This window comes from Ipomoea triloba, chromosome 1, assembly GCF_003576645.1.
Source record: "Ipomoea triloba cultivar NCNSP0323 chromosome 1, ASM357664v1".
NCBI classification, from domain to species: Eukaryota; Viridiplantae; Streptophyta; class Magnoliopsida; order Solanales; family Convolvulaceae; genus Ipomoea; species Ipomoea triloba.
Window position 1 is genome coordinate 29,210,328 of NC_044916.1, and position 21,729 is coordinate 29,232,056.

At 37.5% G+C, this 21,729-nt stretch overlaps 4 protein-coding genes across 4 annotated transcripts; 1 reads left to right on the top strand and 3 right to left on the bottom strand.

Moving 5' to 3' along the window:
• Positions 1-2,086: 2,086 nt before the first annotated feature.
• Positions 2,087-4,538, top strand: LOC116021215 (transcription factor bHLH63). The gene is made up of 6 exons (XM_031261832.1): positions 2,087-2,675; positions 2,920-3,054; positions 3,150-3,221; positions 3,319-3,468; positions 3,554-3,659; positions 4,260-4,538. The coding sequence occupies exons 1-6, from the start codon at positions 2,142-2,144 to the stop codon at positions 4,295-4,297; spliced, it is 1,035 nt and encodes a 344-aa protein (XP_031117692.1). The 5' UTR covers positions 2,087-2,141; the 3' UTR covers positions 4,298-4,538.
• Positions 4,539-7,276: 2,738 nt separating this feature from the next.
• Positions 7,277-8,681, bottom strand: LOC115996646 (syntaxin-112-like). The gene is made up of 2 exons (XM_031235992.1): positions 8,589-8,681; positions 7,277-8,442 (listed from the first exon to the last, which is right to left on the bottom strand). The coding sequence occupies exon 2, from the start codon at positions 8,424-8,426 to the stop codon at positions 7,536-7,538; it is 891 nt and encodes a 296-aa protein (XP_031091852.1). The 5' UTR covers positions 8,427-8,442; positions 8,589-8,681; the 3' UTR covers positions 7,277-7,535.
• Positions 8,682-9,874: 1,193 nt separating this feature from the next.
• On the bottom strand, positions 9,875-14,882 carry LOC116028250 (adoMet-dependent rRNA methyltransferase spb1). The gene is made up of 11 exons (XM_031269918.1): positions 14,348-14,882; positions 14,086-14,133; positions 13,846-14,001; positions 13,691-13,737; positions 13,235-13,391; positions 13,049-13,110; positions 12,690-12,876; positions 11,935-12,024; positions 11,535-11,671; positions 11,318-11,444; positions 9,875-11,152 (listed from the first exon to the last, which is right to left on the bottom strand). Exons 1-11 carry the CDS (start codon positions 14,819-14,821, stop codon positions 10,145-10,147), a joined length of 2,493 nt encoding a protein of 830 aa, XP_031125778.1. The 5' UTR covers positions 14,822-14,882; the 3' UTR covers positions 9,875-10,144.
• A 1,513-nt stretch (positions 14,883-16,395) lies between these two features.
• Positions 16,396-18,960, bottom strand: LOC116003926 (protein RER1B-like). The gene is made up of 4 exons (XM_031243887.1): positions 18,743-18,960; positions 17,644-18,013; positions 16,904-17,084; positions 16,396-16,765 (listed from the first exon to the last, which is right to left on the bottom strand). Exons 2-4 carry the CDS (start codon positions 17,991-17,993, stop codon positions 16,712-16,714), a joined length of 585 nt encoding a protein of 194 aa, XP_031099747.1. The 5' UTR covers positions 17,994-18,013; positions 18,743-18,960; the 3' UTR covers positions 16,396-16,711.
• Between the last annotated feature and the right edge of the window lie 2,769 nt (positions 18,961-21,729).

Consider the following 21,729-nt stretch of genomic DNA (forward strand, 5'->3'; position numbering starts at 1 on the left):
GAAGGGGCTTAGCGAAAGGGAATGAAGGTCGTTAAAGGCCATGTCGAGACTCGTCATGCGCCCCGTAAATGCGGAGTAGTTAGACTTGGTCGTGCATAGTCGAGCTTGCTGGATAAGAGTGGTGACAATGTGCCCATGCATGGTCAATGAAGGCAACAAGGCGGTGGATATATGAGGTAATGAGGAGCGTTGCTACCTTATTAGGCCGGGCCATAGGGTGCCTCGTGGCCTCACCGTTGGCCACAATTTGGACAAACATAGCCAAGTGTTGCCAGGTAGGGTTGGCAATGCCTTGGGTATGATTGGAAAGAGTGAGTAGTGGCAATGCTAGCCACGTATACAACGAGGAGGGCAAGGCGAAGGGAGGGGATATGGACAATGCTTAGCTAACAAGTATGTCGTGATGCACCTAAAAAATGCATCTCGGACAATATAATATTTTTTTTCTTACCCATAAATAATTCAAACATGATTTTCTTATAATTTCAATAGTATCTCCTCTATCCCTTAATTTTAGGAGCAATTGTAGAGATTACAAATACCATCATATCTCTTCGATCTCTAATTTGGTAAGCCATCATTTCCTAAACTAAATACAAATTTTGTCTAATAATGCCCATTAAGAAATAATAACACAGAGTTTTAAACCAAACATTTTTAAAAAAATCAATAAAACATCATCCATCATTAAATTAAATAATTTTGGCTTGGAATTATCAACCATATAACTCCTGTTCCCAATGGTAGGCTCATTTTGTAAGGTTATAATACCTTCCTGCCATGTTTTGTGTGTCTTGAATTGACTAGATAAGGTTGAACAATATGGCTTACCATTTACCAACAAATACTTTATTTATTTACATTTTAAAAAGAGAAAAAAGAAAACAAGAAATGAAAGAAAAAAATACCAAAATACTCAACTAAAACTGGTGACTGACTGGTGAGACAACATTGGGACTTACCGAATGTTGTAAAACCAGCAAAAATACTTTAAAAAGAAAAACCTCCTATTTTTAGCAATTCACGGTTCCGTAATATACGTATTTTCTTAACTACGGACTACGAGGTTGGCGATTAGTTAGTACGTAATCGCCATCAATAGTCGGCACGTGATTGCACGGTCCGGTAGCACCAGTACGTCCCACCCACCACTCCTATAGAGCGCGTGGAAAAAGAGCCAACAAGGATCTATTAATTCAATCATACTACGTTGCCACTAAACTCTTAGGTACCGAACCAATTACGACAGCGCACGTCATCAACTTTGACACGTCACATTTATGGGGTCCAACGATAGACACGTATCAGGTCCACTCTAAGAAATAAGTTTAGCTTTAATGGGTCTAAAACTAAGTTGACTGATTATCTTAAAATATTGTTTTAGCAGTAGTGTGGTGTTCGAATATCACTGAGGATATAGGAGGTCATTGACTGACCATAGGTGATGAAAATTTCTTGTGCACAAAGTGTACAAACAGAGGTAGAAATTGGATATTAACAAGGCGATTCGCGATTTACCTTATCAAGTAACTCTGTGGCAGAGATTTTGGGAGTTTAAGATTAGTTTACCGTAAGTTGTAAGTTGTAATGCTGCTGACGGAGCAAGATTTCTAGGGTGGCCCTTAAACCATTGAATTAAGTCCCACGAGGCTATCAAGAGACCCAAAGCCCAAAACACCTTGGGTACAAACATGGGTGAAAATTGAAAACTAAGTACTAAAATGCGATGAAAACTCCTTATGTTCAAAGTGTACAAACAGGGGTGAAAACTAAGTACTAATTGAGCGACTCACAATTTACCTTCTTAGTAGATAGGAATTTTATGTCTTAAAATTAGTTTAGCATAAGCTGTGATACACTGATACCTAATTTATTTATTTATTTATTTATTTATTTTGAAAAAAGTAGAATGGGGCATGGGGCTGAAAAGCCCAAAGCGTGATTGGGCCATTGCCAGTGGTGTGTGGACATGCCCACGTGGCTAGTCATGTCATCATGGGACCACCATCATGGTTCGCTCATTGGCTCTCTGCCCAATTTCAGTTGACAGCCACTCCTACTTATCCAAAATCTCCTATTTATTCCGCCACATTCCCGCCGTCTCTCTCCGCCCATCTTTTCTGCACTTATATCAACCGGAAATGCTACACACAACCGTCACGGACGCCATGGAAACCGGCACAGAGATGACCGTTCTTGAGCGCCACCAATCTCGTCTGAAATGGCACCAAGAAGAACAGCACCAAATATTAACTTACTTGGGCGGAGGCAATGATCATCTGGTGACCGGAATGTTCCCCCCGCCACCGGAAATTCAAGAATTTCAGAGTCTCGGCGACCTCGTGACGCGGGCTATGAAGCCGGAGAATGTATGGAGTGATTTTAGCGGTTTAGGACTCGGGCAGGAGACGGACATTGGAACCAATTACAGAATTTCCAGAACCGCCAGCAGCCCGGCCGCCGTAGCAGAGGACGGGAAAAGGAAAGAAGCCCCCCCGCCGGAGAACTTAAAGAGGAGGAAAGCCGAGAAGAAACAGAGCACAACAGAACAGAGTGGCAACAAAAACAACAAGAAAGAATCATCGTCTGCTACCTCGGATGATACAAAGCCTGACTACATTCATGTCAGAGCACGCCGTGGCCAAGCCACTGATAGCCATAGCTTAGCTGAAAGGGTGAGTTATTTCAAAAACCAGTTAATATCAAATTTACTATAGTGTTTCTTTTTTATTTAGTCATATAGTACGTTCTTTGTGCTTAATTAAGTTATGGACTTCACCATTAGCCAGATGACTAAATTAGGATTAATAGAAGAAAAATTACTCAGATAACTCAATTAAGTGCAAAAATGTACTAAATTAAGAAAAATCACTATAGTCTAACTGTTTTAGAAAACTAATAATGTTGCAAATTGAACAGGTAAGGAGGGAAAAGATCAGTGAAAGAATGAAATACCTGCAAGATCTTGTACCAGGGTGCAATAAGATCACAGGGAAAGCTGGAATGCTTGATGAAATAATCAACTATGTCCAATCTCTTCAACGACAAGTAGAGGTTAAAACCTAATTAACTACAACCCTTTTTAACCTTTCAACTATATATGTTTTGAATACTAACTTCTTTTATTTTGTTTTCGTCGAAACTGACAGTTCTTATCAATGAAACTGGCTGCTGTTAATCCAACAATTGATTTCAACATTGACAGTTTCTACACAAAAGAGGTATCAAATCAAAACCACATTCATTAGATTGAAGTAAAGTTCAAAACACCATATAATATATGTTTTGGTTAACTGATTTCTTGCTTTTTGTCTCCAGGTTTATGAAGTGAGTGGATCTAATTATCCTGCAGAAATGTTCAATTCATTGCAGCAATGTTCTGAAATGGAGAATGGTGTGAACCCTTCGGCCATGGCGCTTCGGAGAACCATTAGTGCTCCCATATCGCTGCTAGACTCCACTGCAAATGTATGTATTTCCTCCATTCTTTAGTATAATCTAACCTGTGTGTTTACCACATTTTCTTATTACAAGCTTGTAATTCATGGAACAGCAAATTCAGGCATCTTCAGCTTGGGATGCTGAGATACAGAACTTGTATGCAATGGAGTTCCAACAAGGAAGATCAACAACATCCTTTCTTTCACAGCCATTTATGGGTAAGCCTGTTTTCCCAGAATTATGTTTATGTTCTCTGTATAAAAGAAGAATATGATTGATCACAGTAGATATGATTATATAATTGAAACTGGACAGCCCTATAAGTACACTAGGGTCCTCTTTGATGTAATTGAAAAAAAGTTGCTACTTTTTTCCTTGTGTCTCCACCTAAAATATACAAGCACCATGGTAGTAAAATGATAAAATACCAAAATCCAGCAACCAGGCTAACCACAAGATTACAAGTTCGACTCCTAGCAGGAGCAGCCAATTGGCTTTCTTTATTTGAACTGGTCATCTATGGTCAATATTAGTTTACTTTCTTGTGGTCCTTTACTGGCTAGGGTCACAATGCAGGGTTTATCTAGTATGCACACTCTCGAGTAGTAGCTGCGGGTTTCCCTAAAAAAGTCATTTGGACTAGTGAAGACAAAGTGACCTTCCAAGACCAAATAACCATCAAGTAATGTGCATGCATTATTGAGATTTAAGTGAAAGAAAGAGGACCCTACCTTTGTAGTTATACTCCAAAAGTAAAATGTCAATGAAATTCTCCCAAGAAGCACTTAAACTAAGTAGCTTTTGGCTATATATTGCAGGTTTCATAGAAGGTGGCAACACAAGGATGGCAATCTGAACTGGAATTATAGATCAGATCATACAATTTCTTCAATAATGCTCTTCAAAAGTTACCAATTCCCATTGTTTTTCTTCCCAAGTACATACCATATGTATTTGTATGTATACAGGCAGTGTAGAAATGCCATAGTGCTAATATTGCTATCAATTTGTCCTGTCTGCTATGTCTCATCAATCAACTGAGATCTTGTTACGTACTGAAATTTAGTACGTGAATGCCAATTATTCTATTAATTACATATATAATGTAATACGCACTATTCTTGTTGAAAGAACAACGTCAATCAATGACGTATCATATCCCAAACATTATATCGATGTTAATTCTCAAATTATTGGTGTGAGAAAGGGTAGAGAGCACAAAGTCATGAATATAGATGGCTGCATTGGTTTAAAACTGAAGCATAAAAAAAATGGTCCTCTTATGTACTATGTAGATAGGGTATGAATGATAATTGAAGGGTCATACTCATCAAATTGGCACAAATTGCTATTCAAATGACAAGATTGAGAATGACAGGTTTAGGCATTTCAAAGAATTGAAGGACAGAGGACAGCAACCAACCAGTGAGCAGAAATGGCTGCTTTTTAGGACAGAATGGGACGTGTGGATCAAGACCCTAATAACAGACAATGTAAAAGTGTTTCACAACAAAAAGTGATGTTGATAGCCCTCTTTCCCTCCCTAGAATGGGGATAAATATTCTATACCCTCACTGGTAGCTCGGTTAGTTTCTGAGTAGCAGATTGTGAGCAAAGACGTAGGATCGTGCCCTGACAGTCGCAATGTGATAGTTTTATTCTCTTGTGGAGGTGGCTCATTGTGGACACCAGGCACTGGTCCTCCCAGTCCCGCCTAATAGACCGTTGAGTAGCTGTGTTTTACTCCTCCACAATCTTATCGTGTTGGGGTGTGAGATTCGCAGGGCAATTGATTCCCTTTTGTGGGCAAGGATAAACATCCTATTCTAAAATACCCTTAACTAACTTAGTCATTAGAGTTAACTATACCAATACAAAGCAAATCAAATCAGATAATTGCTTAATCATGTCATACAAATCATCATTACTAAGAAGAAGAACATTTCATTCACTGAAAAGGCTATAAGGGCTCTAAAGCTTTGTCATATGAGTTTGTGAATTGTGACTAAGTGTAGCAGCTAAACAGTCACTTCTATTGGTGCTTAAATTAAATTGTATACAAATGGGCTGAAGAGTGAAGCCATCCATCAACAAAGAACAGCCAACACTGTACTACTTGCCTATGCTTTTCACCATTATTTCCATGTTTGGGACCTCAACAAGGTTTTCTAGACTTTCAATTTCAAGCCCCCATATGCCAGAGGGGAAAAGAGGGGCCCACCATATCCACAGAACAAGTGATTCTCCTACCCAGAAATGGATGGTGAAAGATAGTTCTGCCTGCAGGGTCCACAAACTCGGGTGAAAATCATTTTATTTTTAGCTCTCTAATATTTGTGTATATAGTATACACCCCTCAGCTGATATATTAGGTGACGAGAGAAAGTCACAGCTAGTATTCGAAGATGTGCACTAGGTAAATCTCGTCTTGTGATCATAGCTGATAAATGGTCACAAGGGGATAAATCAGTTTAAGCTGTCCATAGTTCAAACTAAGAAGGCCAATAGACTGCAGGGTCCACGAACCTATGTGAAAATCATTTTATTCTCAGCTCTCTAATATTTGTGGATATAGTATACAGCCCTCAGTTAATATTTTGGGTGACAAGAGAAAGCCACAGTTACTACTCGAAGATGTGCACTAGGTAAATCTCGCATTGTGATCTTAGCCCACAAATGACCACAAGGAGATAAAGTAGTCTAAGTTGCCCATAGTTCAAACTAAGAAGAAGGCCAATAAACTGCTCTCCCAGTAATAATCTTTTGATTATCAAACCAACAATCGTCTTTTTCATCAGTATTCATCTTTCTGTTCTATTACTTCTCAAAGAAGCATAAATGTTCGCAGTACATTTATTTTTGATCGTACGCATGAAAGAAGACGAAACAATCCAATAGCTGGTAAGAGAATGATATTCTGCTTCAATTACGCTTTTGAAAAACACTTGTATACTTTATTCTATTTCTGTACATAATTTTAGAAAAATGAAGAGATACTGGGATGATCTGACGTGGGCTAGTCTCATGTCAGTTCCACTGATTGACTGAATAAGAGTAAATTGCATGTATTGATGTGAGGTGTTGAAATTAACGAGAAGAGTAAAATATTTACTTTTTTTTTAAAAGAGTAAAATATTTACAGAGCAAAATTAAATTACAAGCAACATAACATTCTAAACTTGTGGATGCATAAAATTACCTTGTGTATTGGTCCCTCGCCCCCATTTAACACATGTCATTCTCCAATAGTTCAATACATATGAGACATACACAACATCAGTTTCAAAGTAGTCATAGGTTACTTACCCATTGAAATCATCTTTGCTCTTCATCACATTAGCTAAGAAGCCTCTCCACTGCCATTGGTTGGTTGTAATTGAAATTTCTTTCTAATGTTATTCAACATGTAAGAAAATTACATTGATTGGTAGGAGGGAAATGAAAAAAGATATGAAAATGACTCTTTTGTCCTTAATTATTATTATTACACAAAAGTATTTTAGTCTTTATATAACTCATTTCTCTCCATTCTCAATAATACTATTCCTCCCTATCAAACAATGTAATTTAAATTCCTATTTTATTCCTCTCCTTTCCCCCTAATTCATTCCTCCCAACCGGACGCTTTGTTAGTGGCGAGAACACATCAAAAACACTAAACACATCAGCCATAAACCAAGATTTTACAACATTAGCAGCTAAGATTTAAGATTCTGTACATCTTTTCATATGGAAAATCCATCAATGATTAATCTTAGTATTGGAAATACCAAAAAGAACACTAGTTCTATGCCACCAGAGTCTTTTTTGTGATCACAACTGATTTAGGCTCAAGTTCAAATAAATTTTTGTAAATTGAATTCAGATCATTAAGCCTACACAAGAGTAATCTCTCAAAAGATTATGCATGCTAAATACATAAGCACAACAAGAAGAACATCACACTATAATGAATACTATTTTCCCCAAGCCCCCAACTGTATATAGGTATACAAGAATGATATCAATCAATCAACCAAATGAATCAAAGCATGATTACTCAATGAAAAAGTGGTAATAAGAAACTAGGAAAACTAGAAATCTTCCAAAAACCTTCAAAACAGGATAGCAAGAAGGAAAACAAGGAAAATGGCAAGGATAATAACCCCAACCCAACAAAGCAGAGTCCTCTTCTTCTTCATCTGCTTAGCTCGATTCAATTCCTCCGCCCCTTCCTTCACATACGCCCCGCCATTCGCCACATTCATCTCTATATTGTTCATTTGCTCACCTTGAGTCTCCACCATTACAGCCATATCAAGAAACACCTGGTGAAGCTCTGCCAGGCTTTTCTGAATCTCCTTAACTCCCTTATTCCTTTCTTCGTTCTCCTTCGCCATTTCCCCCGCCTTTCCTTCGAAAACTCTCTCATTCCCCCCGCCCGCCATTATCTTCTCGATTGTTTCCTCGGACGGTTGGGTCCCCGTGGCAGTATAGTAGCTCCTCTTTAGGCCTTCTTTGTGCTCAGCCACAATTTTCCCTCTCAGGCACTGGAAATCATTCATCAAATCCCTAAGTTTCTGTCTCAGGCCGTTTGTCACGGACATTCTAGTCCGATCAATTGGGGTTCCTTCTTTGTACAAACTTCGATTCGACAGATTTGATTTGTCGAGCAATTCGAGTTTTGTTTTGATGATTTTGGCCTTTCTGAGAACAGTGACCATATCAGAGTTAGTCCTGTCCCTGAGGCCATGGAGAATCTTGGCGCTCTGCGCAGATTTGGTTTCTTCGTTGAGGTCTTGAAGATCAAGAAGGAGATTAGAGATCTCTTCCATGTCGGCCTTGATAGCGCCCACATCTTCAAAGAACTTGGAGAGGTTCCTTTCGTCGCCCGGGTCGAGTTGGCCCATCTCGATGTCCGGATCCGGCCCGGATTCAAGATCCTTCATCGCCTGCTTCTTCAGCTCCACGTAACTCATAAACGATTTTGTCATCAAATCGTTCATCTTCGCTCCGGTGGTTCTGCAAAACCCAGAAACATAAAAATTCAACAACACTCGACTGTGACTCAAAGTATGTGAATCTTGAGAATAAGCAAGAAAGAATGGTTTTTAATAAAGAAAATGAAGAGATGATTAGTAAAGAAACGGAAAGGGAAGAGAGAGAACCTGGAAGGTTAAAGATCTGTTCTTGTGAGCGGAGAATACAGAGAGAGAGAGAGAGCGAGAGAGAGGAGGGTTAAAAGAGAGAGTAGTGAGGGGACAGCAATGGAGGGAGGAGTAGTCCTACTTTTATTGAGTTTGTTTATTTTCAAATTCAAATGGGAAAAGTGACGTTACATTCAGAGAGCCGTTACATTTTTCAATCCAGTTTGTCCCACTTGAATCAACTGGATGTTATTCGACACAAATCCCAACTGCTAGGTTTAATTACCAAAAGACTGGCTAAGGACCTTGTGGTTCAGTGGACACCAAATCTGTAAGAGAAAAAAAATCGCATTAACTCACCCAGCGAGCACGTGCCAGGAGCGACCTCACGTGCACCAGATTGATTTATTATGTTTTGTTGGGTGGGGCCCACAATTGAGCCCATAAACCGATTCTCTTGCAACACTCTCAAATTTTCTCTCTCCTTCTTCACTCACTTCCACCTAGGATACAATGCCTCAAAAACCACCCAAAAACACTACTGGGGATGTCCAAAGTATTTAATTACTTGTCATTTTTCTCCTTTTGCAGCTAATAGCATTAATAGAGTTAGTTAGGTGTTACGAAGTAATATGTTGTATGTAAGTAACATAATATAAACACGTACAAGAAAAAACATAATAATGTAGATGCTACAAATTGGGAATGTTAATATTATTAATTATTGTAGTATTATAAGTACAAGTACAAGTAATAATCGAGTTCGGAAGTCTTTGACAAGGTTGGAAGGTGTACAAGGTTTCTAGATATCATATCCTCCAACAAGTTAGTGGTGGGTAGTATTTATAGACTTGGAGAAAGGGACATGTACTGGAAACAGACTCACAAAGTTAACATGACAAACATGCATCGGCGAATCAAATTAATCGTGACACATGTTAGACAGTGATGTGACCCTCAAAATGACAGTGACAAAGATGACATTCATACGGTCGAAAACAAACCCTAGAGGTTTGCTTTTCAATGTAGTAGGTTAGACAAGGTCTAGAAGAAATCAATCAACTCGTTCATATTATATACACGGTATGTACATATGCTCTGTATAACACATTAACAATGGTTTATATATTTTCAAGGCATACATGTACAAAGAAACTAATTTTATAAATGGGTAGTTTAAAATTTTCATTGAACCGATGCTTATTCACTTGATTGAGCATGAATGACATATGTACCGATGCCTTATTCGATTATGGTCCAGTAAAACATGGGCAATAACTAACAGTAACAGTAAATAACAAAATTCAAAAATAAAACTCGGGCATCATATAAATTGAATTTCGAAATGTGCATGATTGAATAGAATGGAAAATTTTTAGTATTATGAATTACTATAACAAGTTGAATTAGAATTACATTACCTCAATCTTGAACAAATTATAAACTAGTTTTCGGGAAAACAAAAATATTTTGGCCTAGCACTGTCCAGTTCAGTCCAGTCCCTTGCAGGTCATGCCTGAAGAATCCATAGAACCAGGCGACTAGTCAAATTTGCTGTGGCAGTGAGTCATAGGGGATCATTTCCGACTATTTTGCCTTGCTTCCCCCTTCTTACCCTTTGCCTTCATCGATCCTTTTCCTTTCTGTTTTCCATTCTTTCCTTTACCCTTTTTGCTTATGCCATTCTTTCTTGCATCCTTTTTCATTCGTCGATCAACAAGTACTTTACCTTTGCCAGCCCTGACTTGAACCCCCTTCTTTGCCACTACGTATTCCCTTTCTGGTTTTTTGGGGCCAACCTTCTTGTAGAGTTGGTCAATCATTTTCGTCTTTGAACGATCAGAAATATCGGCCTGGTCTGATATAGAGTTGGCTTTCTTGCGTATCTTCTCTAGTTTTCTATGGGCAGCCCTCTTCTTTCGGGCTTTGGCTTCTGCCACCTTCTTTGCAGGCCGGGCATCTATTTCTTTAAATTGAGCCCTCATTGCAGCAACTTCCTCTTTAGTTATAGGCTTTATAGGCTGGCGATGCTTTATTTCTTCATCAGCAAACCACTTTGGCAGCCCTTCATCGTGAAACATATATTTGTTGTAAGCATCATCAAGCATCTCCTCTCGCTGCTTTTTTGTTAGCATCTTCTTTGCATAAGCAAGTATTTCAGCCTTATTGTTAATGTCATCATCATCTGAATCATCTGATGAAGATGAGTCACTTGAATCTGTAGGTGGAGCTGGGACTATTTCAAAGTCTTCAGCCACCTCACTGGAAGGGACTTGAAGAACTGAACTTTTAGTCTTTCTGGTCACACCAATGGTTTGTTTCTCGGATGCATCTTTTCCCATCTGCCTTGACTTTTTGGCACTTTTCCCTGGTTCATCTATTTGCATTTCATCTTCACTATCATACTTGTCCAAAATATCCTCCTCATCTGGTTCAGCAAAAACATCTTGATTGAACCATTGTGCTGCAATCTCCTCCTGAGTAGGTGCATCCTCAAGCGGTACCACTAGAGGATTCAATTCATGTTCTCCCTGATCGTTGTCTGTGTCTTGATCAGAATGAACCATAGCATCGTCATTATCACCCTGAAAAACAAAGAAACAGCTCCATCATGGCAAATAAACTATGAAAGCAGTTTTAGCGCAGAATGATTCATATTTATACATAAAGAACTTATCCAATTCCAGGACCATGGACAAGAATATATATTTCAGGTATTATTTTCCAAGGAGACTTAAAACTCGTAGTACCTCCAAAAGTTCATCATCCTTCTCATAAGCTCGTTTGGTTCGCTTCCTTTGTTTAGTTTTCCCTTCCACTCTAGCCACATAGCTCTCATATGCCTCATCAAGCAGCTCTTCCACATGCTCGTCATATCTAAGAATAGAGCAAATGATTCAGTAATGTTAGCATAGAAACAGAATAATCATACTTAGAACTGGACACCTAGTAAAGAAGCAGAAGTACCGTCTACGCTCTTCTTCCGAATCCACATCACTAGATGTATCCTCTTGGGCCTCCGCATCACTTTCACTATCTTCACTATTTCCTTCACCAGGTTCAAGATATTCATCATTATCAACGGCTACCAGATCTTTCTTGCCCTGCATATCATCCATAGCATATTATATATACCAAATATAAAGCTCAGCACAACATGATCTCATGGCATCAAACATATAGAAATAAAGTCTCACTGATAAGTTCTCACATCATTATTAGATATTTGATGAATAATCAAAATCTCACTAGTTAGCAAAGAGACCACACATTTCAGAAACAGATGCATCAGTTTCATGGGAAACTAAGAAATGACTGCATTTCTATTTTCTACACAACAAAATAAGAAAATGATTCAGAAAGAAACCTTGATAGAAGATAGAGAAAACAAGTCTTGATCACCATATCCATCCCCTGTAGCATCTATTTGCACACCCAGTGCCTTCCTAGCTTTTTCCTGAAATTCCAATGAAGTATGAAAATACATATCATAAGTAAATTATACCAATATTTAAAGCAATAGAATAAATCATGAAGTGAATTCCCATTCATTTTCAAGCCAACTCAAGGTAACATATTTGCACTTGTAAAAAAATAGAACTTAGGGTGACCAGCTATTGTGCATTTTACAGGACAATTGCTGAATATTTTACTAACAAAGCAATTTCTTTCTACATCCTATAACACGATGATCAAATACGTAGAAACATGTGCACAGCCAAATTCTAGAAACCAAGCCTCCAAATAGAAGAAAGACAGTATCCATCCATTTTCTAATAGGCTTCTGCAACTACAAAGGTGTCAAACCGCCATCATCCTATACAATACGGAGTAACTGACACAGCATACTAATCATTTCTCACCAAAATCTCAGATTTCACTATTTCCAGCCAAAAGATCGGTCAAATGAAATAGCAATACTACAAAGACACACCTGAATCATTGATTTGGAATAAACTAAAAGATGATTACGATATAGCAGTTCGATTACTTGCACACTGACAGCAGTTGTCAGCATTTGCCTTATATGACATATTACTAGACATCTAATTAATCACCAATAAAAATAATGCCATCTATTTATTGGGACAAAAGTTTAAATTCTAAGCATGAGCAGCAAACCTTAGCTTGCCGTTTTGCTTGAAGCCTTTTCTCCTTTTTCTTCTTCCTCTCAATTGCAAATGTCAGCTCCTCCATTTCATTAAGAATTTTTTCATCTTCATCTTCCTTGCTCTCAGGTTCAACAGATATGGATGGGGTAATACTTTTCTCTGAAGGAGACAATGCTTTTCTTATATGCATACGCCATCTACAAGGCAACACAATAAATTATCTTATCATATTCTGGATAGAAAAATGCACTAGGTCTAAAGATAAATTGGCACCAAGCAATATGTTTTCAAGCATATCAAATTTAGATACATCAACATATTTTTGCACCTATAAAAATGTCATACTAAGAATGCTTGCATGTTCCTTACTTTAAGATATGCTTGAAGTCTTGCTTCCCCAAAATTCGCAGATCATCACATAGGGCCTTTACCTGTTGATCATTATTCAAAAACAATGTCAGTTGGGCTAGTCAGAAGACAACTAGGGTTACTGAATGCAATTAAGGGTGATTTAACTTAACAGCATATAGGATCAGTGTATAAAAAAGTGTATACCTCCTCAGTTGTCAGAGTATGCTCTCTTATAGGCAAACAAGCAGGATCATCAAAAGATATGGAAGTAACTGAACCAAGGATGTCAAGAGGAGCTTCAGACCAAATAAAATCAACAGCAGAGCACACCTTCCTCAAAATTGAAGCACCATCTTCGTACCTGCAATACTATCCCTAGTTAGCAAGAATACCACCTGATGTGTGTCTATGTGTGTATTGCATGGAGATATCTGCAACATGTCACCACTAGTAAGAGAGAATAACATGCATGCCTTAACTAAGGAAAACTTAAGTAGATGGAAACATCTAAAAAGACACTATATTTCTACTTGAACACTAGAAATCATGTTGACAGGTGTTAAGTCACCCAAGATATGAAATTGAGTTTTTTTCATGAGGTGCATTAATTAAAAATAAATAAATAAATAAGCCTCTACAGGGACAGCAAATAGGATCTACCCATCTCGGTGTCTCTTTTGCTTTGTCACTCTGAGTACATCAATCACCTACGTACAAAGAAATACCTCAAATTAGGCATTTGCAAGCATATATCTACTTACAACATTTATGCATAGATAAAAAAAAAAAGAGAAAGGAAGATGTTTTTTATTTACCTTTGGGGGTTCTTTGCCTCCCTGGAAGAGGTGCTTAAAATCAAGAAGGCGAGGATCAATCTTTGCAGGAGCCTTGTATTTAAAACCAACAATATAAATTTCTGCGGACGCTGAACGACTTGCCAAAGGTTTATCCACTTCAACCTTCTCAAAAAGCTACAAAGGAAAGTTACAAGTAAGGAACCATCTCATCCATTACATGTCTTAAAAGGCATTCAAGCACAGCAGAAAGAAACTAACCTGTCGCAAACAGTACAAAACAGCACTGTAGTCTTGGGACCTGAAAACCTACAGAATATAAAACAAATAATATTTCAGCTTTATATGTTCCAAATTTATATTCCTACCATTCTCCAATTAAATTTGCTAGATGTATGCTCAATAGAACAAATTTTCACTACTAACTCTAACTCGATCTTAATTCAAAACCAAAACAAATTTAAACGCTACTTTTAAAAGTTTAGAAAAATAAAATTAATTCCAAAGTAATAAATTCCAGCACCTTTGTAACAAAAGTCCCTTTAGGAGACAGCAATTCTGCGGCGAGCTTAACGGAATCAATGACCAGAGCATTTTGACTGGTGGCCTCCTTAGCCCAGGCACCACCGACGTTGGGGGAGCCATCGTGGAGGACCAAATCGAAGGTTCTGCAGCCATTCTCGGCCATAAGTTTCTTGAGTGTGGCTCTGCACTTAGGCGTAGTGATATCATCCTGGACTGCGATAGCGCCGCGGATGGGTCGAATAGGGTCCAGGTCGACGCCGATGACGAGGCTGCCGACCGGAACTCGCTCCACCGCCACCTGCATCCATCCACCGGGGGCAGCGCAGAGGTCCAGCACTGATTGAGACGAGCGGAGGAAGCTGAACTTGGAATCCAGCTGGACGAGCTTCCATGCGGCTCGAGATCGGTAGCCGTGTTCTTTAGCTAAGTGGTAATACTTATCCAAACGATGCTTACCTTTCACCTTCCCCATCTCTCTGGTTTGGAGATGGAGCGACAAGAGAACCGCGAAGCTTATGTGGTTTCCTGAGTAGGGTTTTAGAGCTCTGAATAACGATTTTAGGGTTTTTATTATGAATGAATATGAAATATTACTCAAACCCACACAGTTTATACTAATTTCATTCAGACCCCGGAATGTTTTAGAAATTCAAATTCTTATATGGAATTAATAATAAATTTAGTCCTTAATTTTTTGAGCATTTTGTGATTGATTTTGATGGCAATCCTAAATTTAATTCTTCATTATCAATTTCGTCTTTTTGGTGGAAAATTTAATAACTAATAAGTAAATTACTAGTTTAAACAATGATGGAATTGTTAAAACTAATAAGTGCATAGATCAAGCAAATATTACACACTTTGATTGGAGTTGTTTTTGGAAAAGTATTAGAGTATCAATATCAGTAGATATTGAATGGTTATTAAAACAGTATATGTCACATGGAGGAGAGATAAGGAGGTGAGAGATTGAGAAAGTTCTTCTACAAGCGTGAATATTAGTACAGTATTTTACTGCATATCGGAGAGAGAATATCGCCCATGTAGGCGCGTCAGGCATGACTGACAGTTTTGTATTTTTATTTTTATTTTTTTTAATTAGATTATTTTTTTCTTCCTCTACCACTTTCTCTTTCCTAATCACACTTACAAAACCTTTTCAAAAACCGCGAAATAGGAAAGAGAATATGAGAGGAGAGAGATTAAAAAAAAAACAAAAAAAAAAGGGCCTATAACTGACGCAACCAGTAAAAAAAGGGAGAGGATAAACGCGCACGCGCTCGGTGGGCTTTTGCTGTGCGCCTAACGCGCACAACGATTGCTTGTTCTATCTGATAAATTACTGTTCCAAAATCCATTAGTTACAGATGAACCCATTTCTTCTCTTTCTTGGCTTTTCTCTCCTCCAACTCACAATGTGCTGTTCCAATAACCCCAAATAATCCATTGATATAGATGCTCTAAGAGCATCTACATCAATAGATAATGGGGGGTTTTTGGAATAGTATTTGTTGAGGTGAAAGGGAGACAAATGGAGAGAGAAGGATTTGGGATCAGCATGCAAAATCAATATATTGGAACAGTAAATCTGTACTTTGCAAGCTCCAATGTAAATCTCACGTCAGGTGCAACTAATGTGCCTAGCGAGCGCGTGCACTGCACAGCTGCGGGCTGACCATCCCTTTATTTATTTTTTTAATATAATTTGTTTTTTTTTTCTCCTCTCATTTTATATTTTACATTCGCACTTACAAAAATTCCTAAAGGCATTTGCTTAAGGCAGATGTTATGGACCGTGCCCAAAAAACCAGAACATTTCATTCTATTTTTCAATAAAACAATAATGATCATTCAATTATTCAAAATATATTATATATGTTATCAATGTTATTTGGCTTTTCAAAAAAAAAAAAAAAGTTATTTGGCAAAAACATCGTCAGCAAAAATTGAAAATCATTCACCAATATTTTTTGAATTGTATAATTATATATACTTGTTTAGACATACACATTAAAATTTAAGTATAACATTAAGGGACAAGACAAATTTTAGTTAAAACATTTGTCAAGTTGAATATTCATCCAAAGTCCAAACCATACATACAACTTGCACTGCACTGGCCACTGGTGGTGTTAGAACAGTAACAATATTTACACCAAATTGATACTCCAGGTCCAGGTGAATGAATGTCTAAACCATACAAATTCCTGTTCACACGCTATACACCTCCCAAAATCAAATATAAATGCAAGAATGGAAGTACATATTTGTTATATGGTGTTCAAATCCGTATTATTGCAACTACAAATCCCACTACATAAATGTTTTTCCCCCTTTCTCCTGCCTCACTTCTCCCTCTTTCTCAAGCCCCTCTTGGACTGCCGCCACCTGCTGCAGTCTTTTTTCCACTGTATTTCTGTTGCAACCAAAGAAAACATAGAGTACCAAGGAATAAAAAAATAAACACGAAATACTAGCTATAAATGCGTTAGAACTAATAGGCGTGCAAAAGGAAAATGTGTGTGATATAATGATGCAAAACTGTCAAGCTCACCTGCTTTCCAATGTTAAATGGGATGTATTTATATTTGACCATGTGGGCAATTTGGCGCTTCATTGTGAGGACGAAAAGAACGATCCAGTAGAGCAATAATACTGGCCAAAAGACAGGAACATCAAATGCAGAGAAGAAAGTCGTGACAAATGCCATGCAGAAGGCCCTAGTGACCGCATACCTGAAACCACAAAAAGTAATCAACCTATTATACAAACCAGGGCTTTATAAAGCATCAGGTGTTGATCTACCATTTTATTATTATACTACAATATTAGAACATTTAAAACAGCAAGTTCCGTAAAGTGACAGAACAAACCAGTACCAGAAAAATAAAAGTTCAGAAATGATACCTAAAAGCATCAACCTGCTTACTCCCAATTATTACCATGAAAACATATCATAATTACTACACATTTGCACTTGTTTTCACCAGAATCCTAAATCTCACTAAATAATCAGTAAAAATTTGCTCAAACAAAGATATCATCAACAGACACAAAATTATATCCATCAAGGTTCAACAACAAAAGCTGCATAACCAACAAATGCATCTCCAGAATACCAAACTAGTGTAACATAGTCATATGGCATATAACAAGGTGATCCAGCACAACGCACCCAGAACCACCACTAAGAGATGTTTGGCATTGGAAACATTAGAAGGAAGAAGATTTTTTTTTTTTTGGGGGATGTGCCAAATGTGACAAGAACTAAGAGCAAATAGCAAGGGAAATTACCAAAACTTGAATTCCGGGAGCCGACGAATGAAAGGTTTGAATTCATCTGAACCTTTTGTAGGCAGCACAGGACCATCTGAAGTTTCTTGGCTAGGATCAACAAGAGGTGTCAGAAAACCAATCAGCAAATTCAGTATGTAGATGCCCAAAAAATAGGTCACCATGTAGAACCCTTGAATGGAATAGACCCGCAGAGCAAAAAGAGATGCAAAGATAGATGTTCCAATCCACCGATAAAGTGCATGAGGTGTAGTTTTATCCAAATAATGCTGGAAAAGCTTTGAAATTTCATGACTCTGTTGGTTCAGTGCTGCAGCAGCTGATCGAACATCACCATCAACACCCTCCATAAAATTCAATTTTCACAATCCTACAGGTCTCATATAAGAAAAAACAAAATTAATCCACAACCTTTATTTTCTTAAGCATCCTAACATACAATAACAGGCATAAATTGATACACAACAAACAGATACACTGTTACACATTCGGAAATATGCTCAACTGATTGTCATCATTCTCAGGAACGCCAAATTCATAATTTTACAAAACTTCAGCGGCAATTGTTAGTTTGATGGACATGAGATCTGACACTTCCCACTGTGAAGTGCTAACATGCTTCAGTTCAATAAACCTCTCTTTTACATTTGAACTCTCCATTAAAAACTACGCTTAAAACTGCAACTAACAACCAGCCACAAATTTTCAGCTACACATCTGCAGTCACACTCACATCTGCAGTAATCATACTGATCTGAGAGTTTTCCCTCTACATATCACGCATGAATATCCAGCCCCTTCCAATCCCCCCAAAAACAATCCGTAACACTACCAATGGTCCTTTACCTAACTACAATAGACCTAACTCTTATCAACAACCACTGAAAACTTATTTTCTGAAGAAATAAACGTCAAATAACTCAAAGCAAACGCAGATCTGCAACTGGACGATACAATACACAAATTCTACATCCACGGACATTACGATGAATACTATAATGCTACATATTAGAAATACAGAGCTATGGCATCGATTAACAGAAGTAAAATTAGGGCTTAGTTAACGCAAATCATGAAGAAGAAGAAGAAGGAGACATACCTTGGAAGATGAAGGAGTAAGAAATGCGAGAACGAAGGGATCTGTTCGGGTAAGAGTCTGTATGGTCGTCTGTATTCCTCGCAGTTCAACAGTTTTTCAGCTGTGCGAGGGAGAGCGGAGAAATCGTTACAGTTATCTGTAGTCTGTTGTCGTCTGCAAGTAGAATACGCTTTTGCCCTCCTCCATTTTGGCCTTTCTCCTCATCCTCGTGTCTCTTTTCCTTGTTTTATTGACCAAAATTTTCTATCATTTTTGTAGTTTTTTACTTTTTATAAGCTAGCCAGCTTCCTTTGTAACGGGAAAGTTTTCGATGGTCTAAATTATGGAATAAATAGGTGGAGAATTATGTTGTGCAATGTAAATCATCAATAAATATTTATTTTTTAGTAATACCAAATATTTATTTTTAATGTATTAAAAATTTATTTTTAAGTAATACATAAAAATGAACATTTAATTTATTAAAATAAATATTTGGTATACTAAAAATAAATATTATATTAGTAGTTCACGATTTAATTATGGACAATAGATCATGTGGGCAACAGTAAAAGCATTTTTAAGTGTTGAGTTTTTTCGAGCATCAAAACATGTATAAAAGAGAGTTAAGAGAGAAAAGAGAGGAAAAAAAAAAAACAAAACACAAATTTTTTTTTTCCGTAACAGTAGACCCCACAAAAAAAAAATCAACATTTGCAAGATTACATTTTTCTTCTCTCCGATCTCACCTCTCAAACTCTCACTTCGCTTCAATTATCTGTTGATGTACTGTCTATATATTTCATGTATTTACATTAACTTATATGGGTGGATTCTTTAAAAATTTATCCTATCGTACTAAGATATGATTGTACATTTTAAAGTACTATTACTTATTATTACAATCAATCAATCAAATTTAAACATCTTATTCTAAAATAACATTACTTAGAGCCTCCTCATTCTTGGTTTTTGGGTAGGTTTTTGCATCCTTCCATGTGGAAGATAGAAGAGTGGAGAGAGAAGGTTGAAGTTGCCCCGCAGGAACAAGTATTTTGTAGGTCCCGCAAGAGAGAGAAATGACACAAGAGAGTTGCGGTCCTGCACGTTTGGTGCATATCCAACGCCCAATCGAGCGTGTGCAGTGCACGCGCTAGATAGGCTAGTGAACTACTTTGATTTTCCCTTTTTCGCTAGCTAGGCTAGTGAACTACTTTGATTTTTCCTTTTTTCTTTTTGCATCAAATTTTGATTTTCCCTTCTTTTTCCGTTTTTTTTTTCTCCTCTTTCCCTTTTCTTTTTTTGCATGGCCTACAAAAATTAATGCTAAAATCTAAACTAATGAGGATGCTCTTATTATTACAATCAATCAATTTTAAAAGTATTATTAGATGCGATATCCATCACAAGGTGTTGCGATATCTTAATGACATACAATTTGTATGCCCGGCTCACATAACCTACATGTTATACGGGCTCAACCCGTGTAACTCGAGGATAACCCATTTAGCTCGCATTTGATAAGTTTTATTTTGTTCATAAGAGTATTTGAACCCCTAAACCTCTCAATCTAATTAACCTTCTCACAAATTCACAACCAACTAGCATAATAATACTTGTTGTACATATATTGTATAATTATATATTTATATAAATCATTTTTAAGCATTATATATATTGTATAATACAAACTAATGATTTTATCGCGACGGGTTCACCATACACCAAGTATGGATGTATACCTAATAATAAATATAAAATATATGCTTGTATGGATGTGTACCAAATAATAAATATATAACATAAGCTATAACCTCCAAGTAGTAGACTAGGAATAACAATGTGGGTGTAGAGGGTCAGGGTCAAACCTAACACCCTTGTAGGAAGTCAAATTCACCAACCACCAAACAAGGAAGGATGCCTTGTTAAGGGGCAAGACACCACCCATTTATAGTGTTCAAAGAACCTCCCACATATTGTCAAGTGAATGATGGATATATCCACCCACGCCTCCAACTTCTCACTTGCCATTCTTCACCCCCTTACCCCTTTATGCCATATTACGGGCGCTCGGCCCCCACCGATCTAGGGAGTCCTATGGACTCACCTCGCACGGATAGGGGTTGATCATGACCCCTTCATGCTGTCATGCCAATCGTATACCTACTTCTCTTCCCTCTTATTGTATCTTCTTCGTACATCTATGTCATATCGTAACCCCATTGACAGGGGGCGCGATGGTCATGCTAAGATGCACTTGGCCCCCACTGGCCATGCCACAACTGGGGGAACTCGACAAACTCCCTTGCCAACTAGGCAGCAACCAGTCAGGGGCGATTCTACCCCATGGCGACGAGCTGCCATCCTCCATTAGGCTGTCATGCCTTCTCTATCACCCCATACTTGGGCAACCACACTTCCTTCTTCCGAGCCCATCAAAAATTCCTCTTTCTTGGGCTATCATCCTAATAATGACTTCTCTCTTTGGCTAAAATATTCCCAATAAAACAATTACAAAATGCCAACACATTCAATATTCAAATATAATGCAAATAATATTCATTCTTCAAAATATATATAAAGAGAAGGGGGGCAAGGTAGTATATCTCATCTCCCTAACAATAAATGAAATAAATTTCATATTTATATTCTATGAATTTTAATCCATATTCTTATTTCTATCGAGATCAAATAAAATTGTAAATCCTAATTGAAATGGCCATCCTAACTCCAATCATTGCTTTTATTTGAACTACTTTTACTTCAATGATAGTTTATATCTCATCATGTAAGTCTCAATCCCAAAAGCATTATATATATACACACGCTCACACAAAACCCTCAAAATATACTCTTGCTAAGGAGCGACAGTTATCAACTACTTGATTGACCTAAATTGACCAAGTAATATGCATATTTACTATCAAAATATTCAATTCTTACCATTCCAAATAGAGTTCAAACTGTTTTCAAAAAAAAAAAAAAAAAAAAAAAAAAAAAAAAAAAAA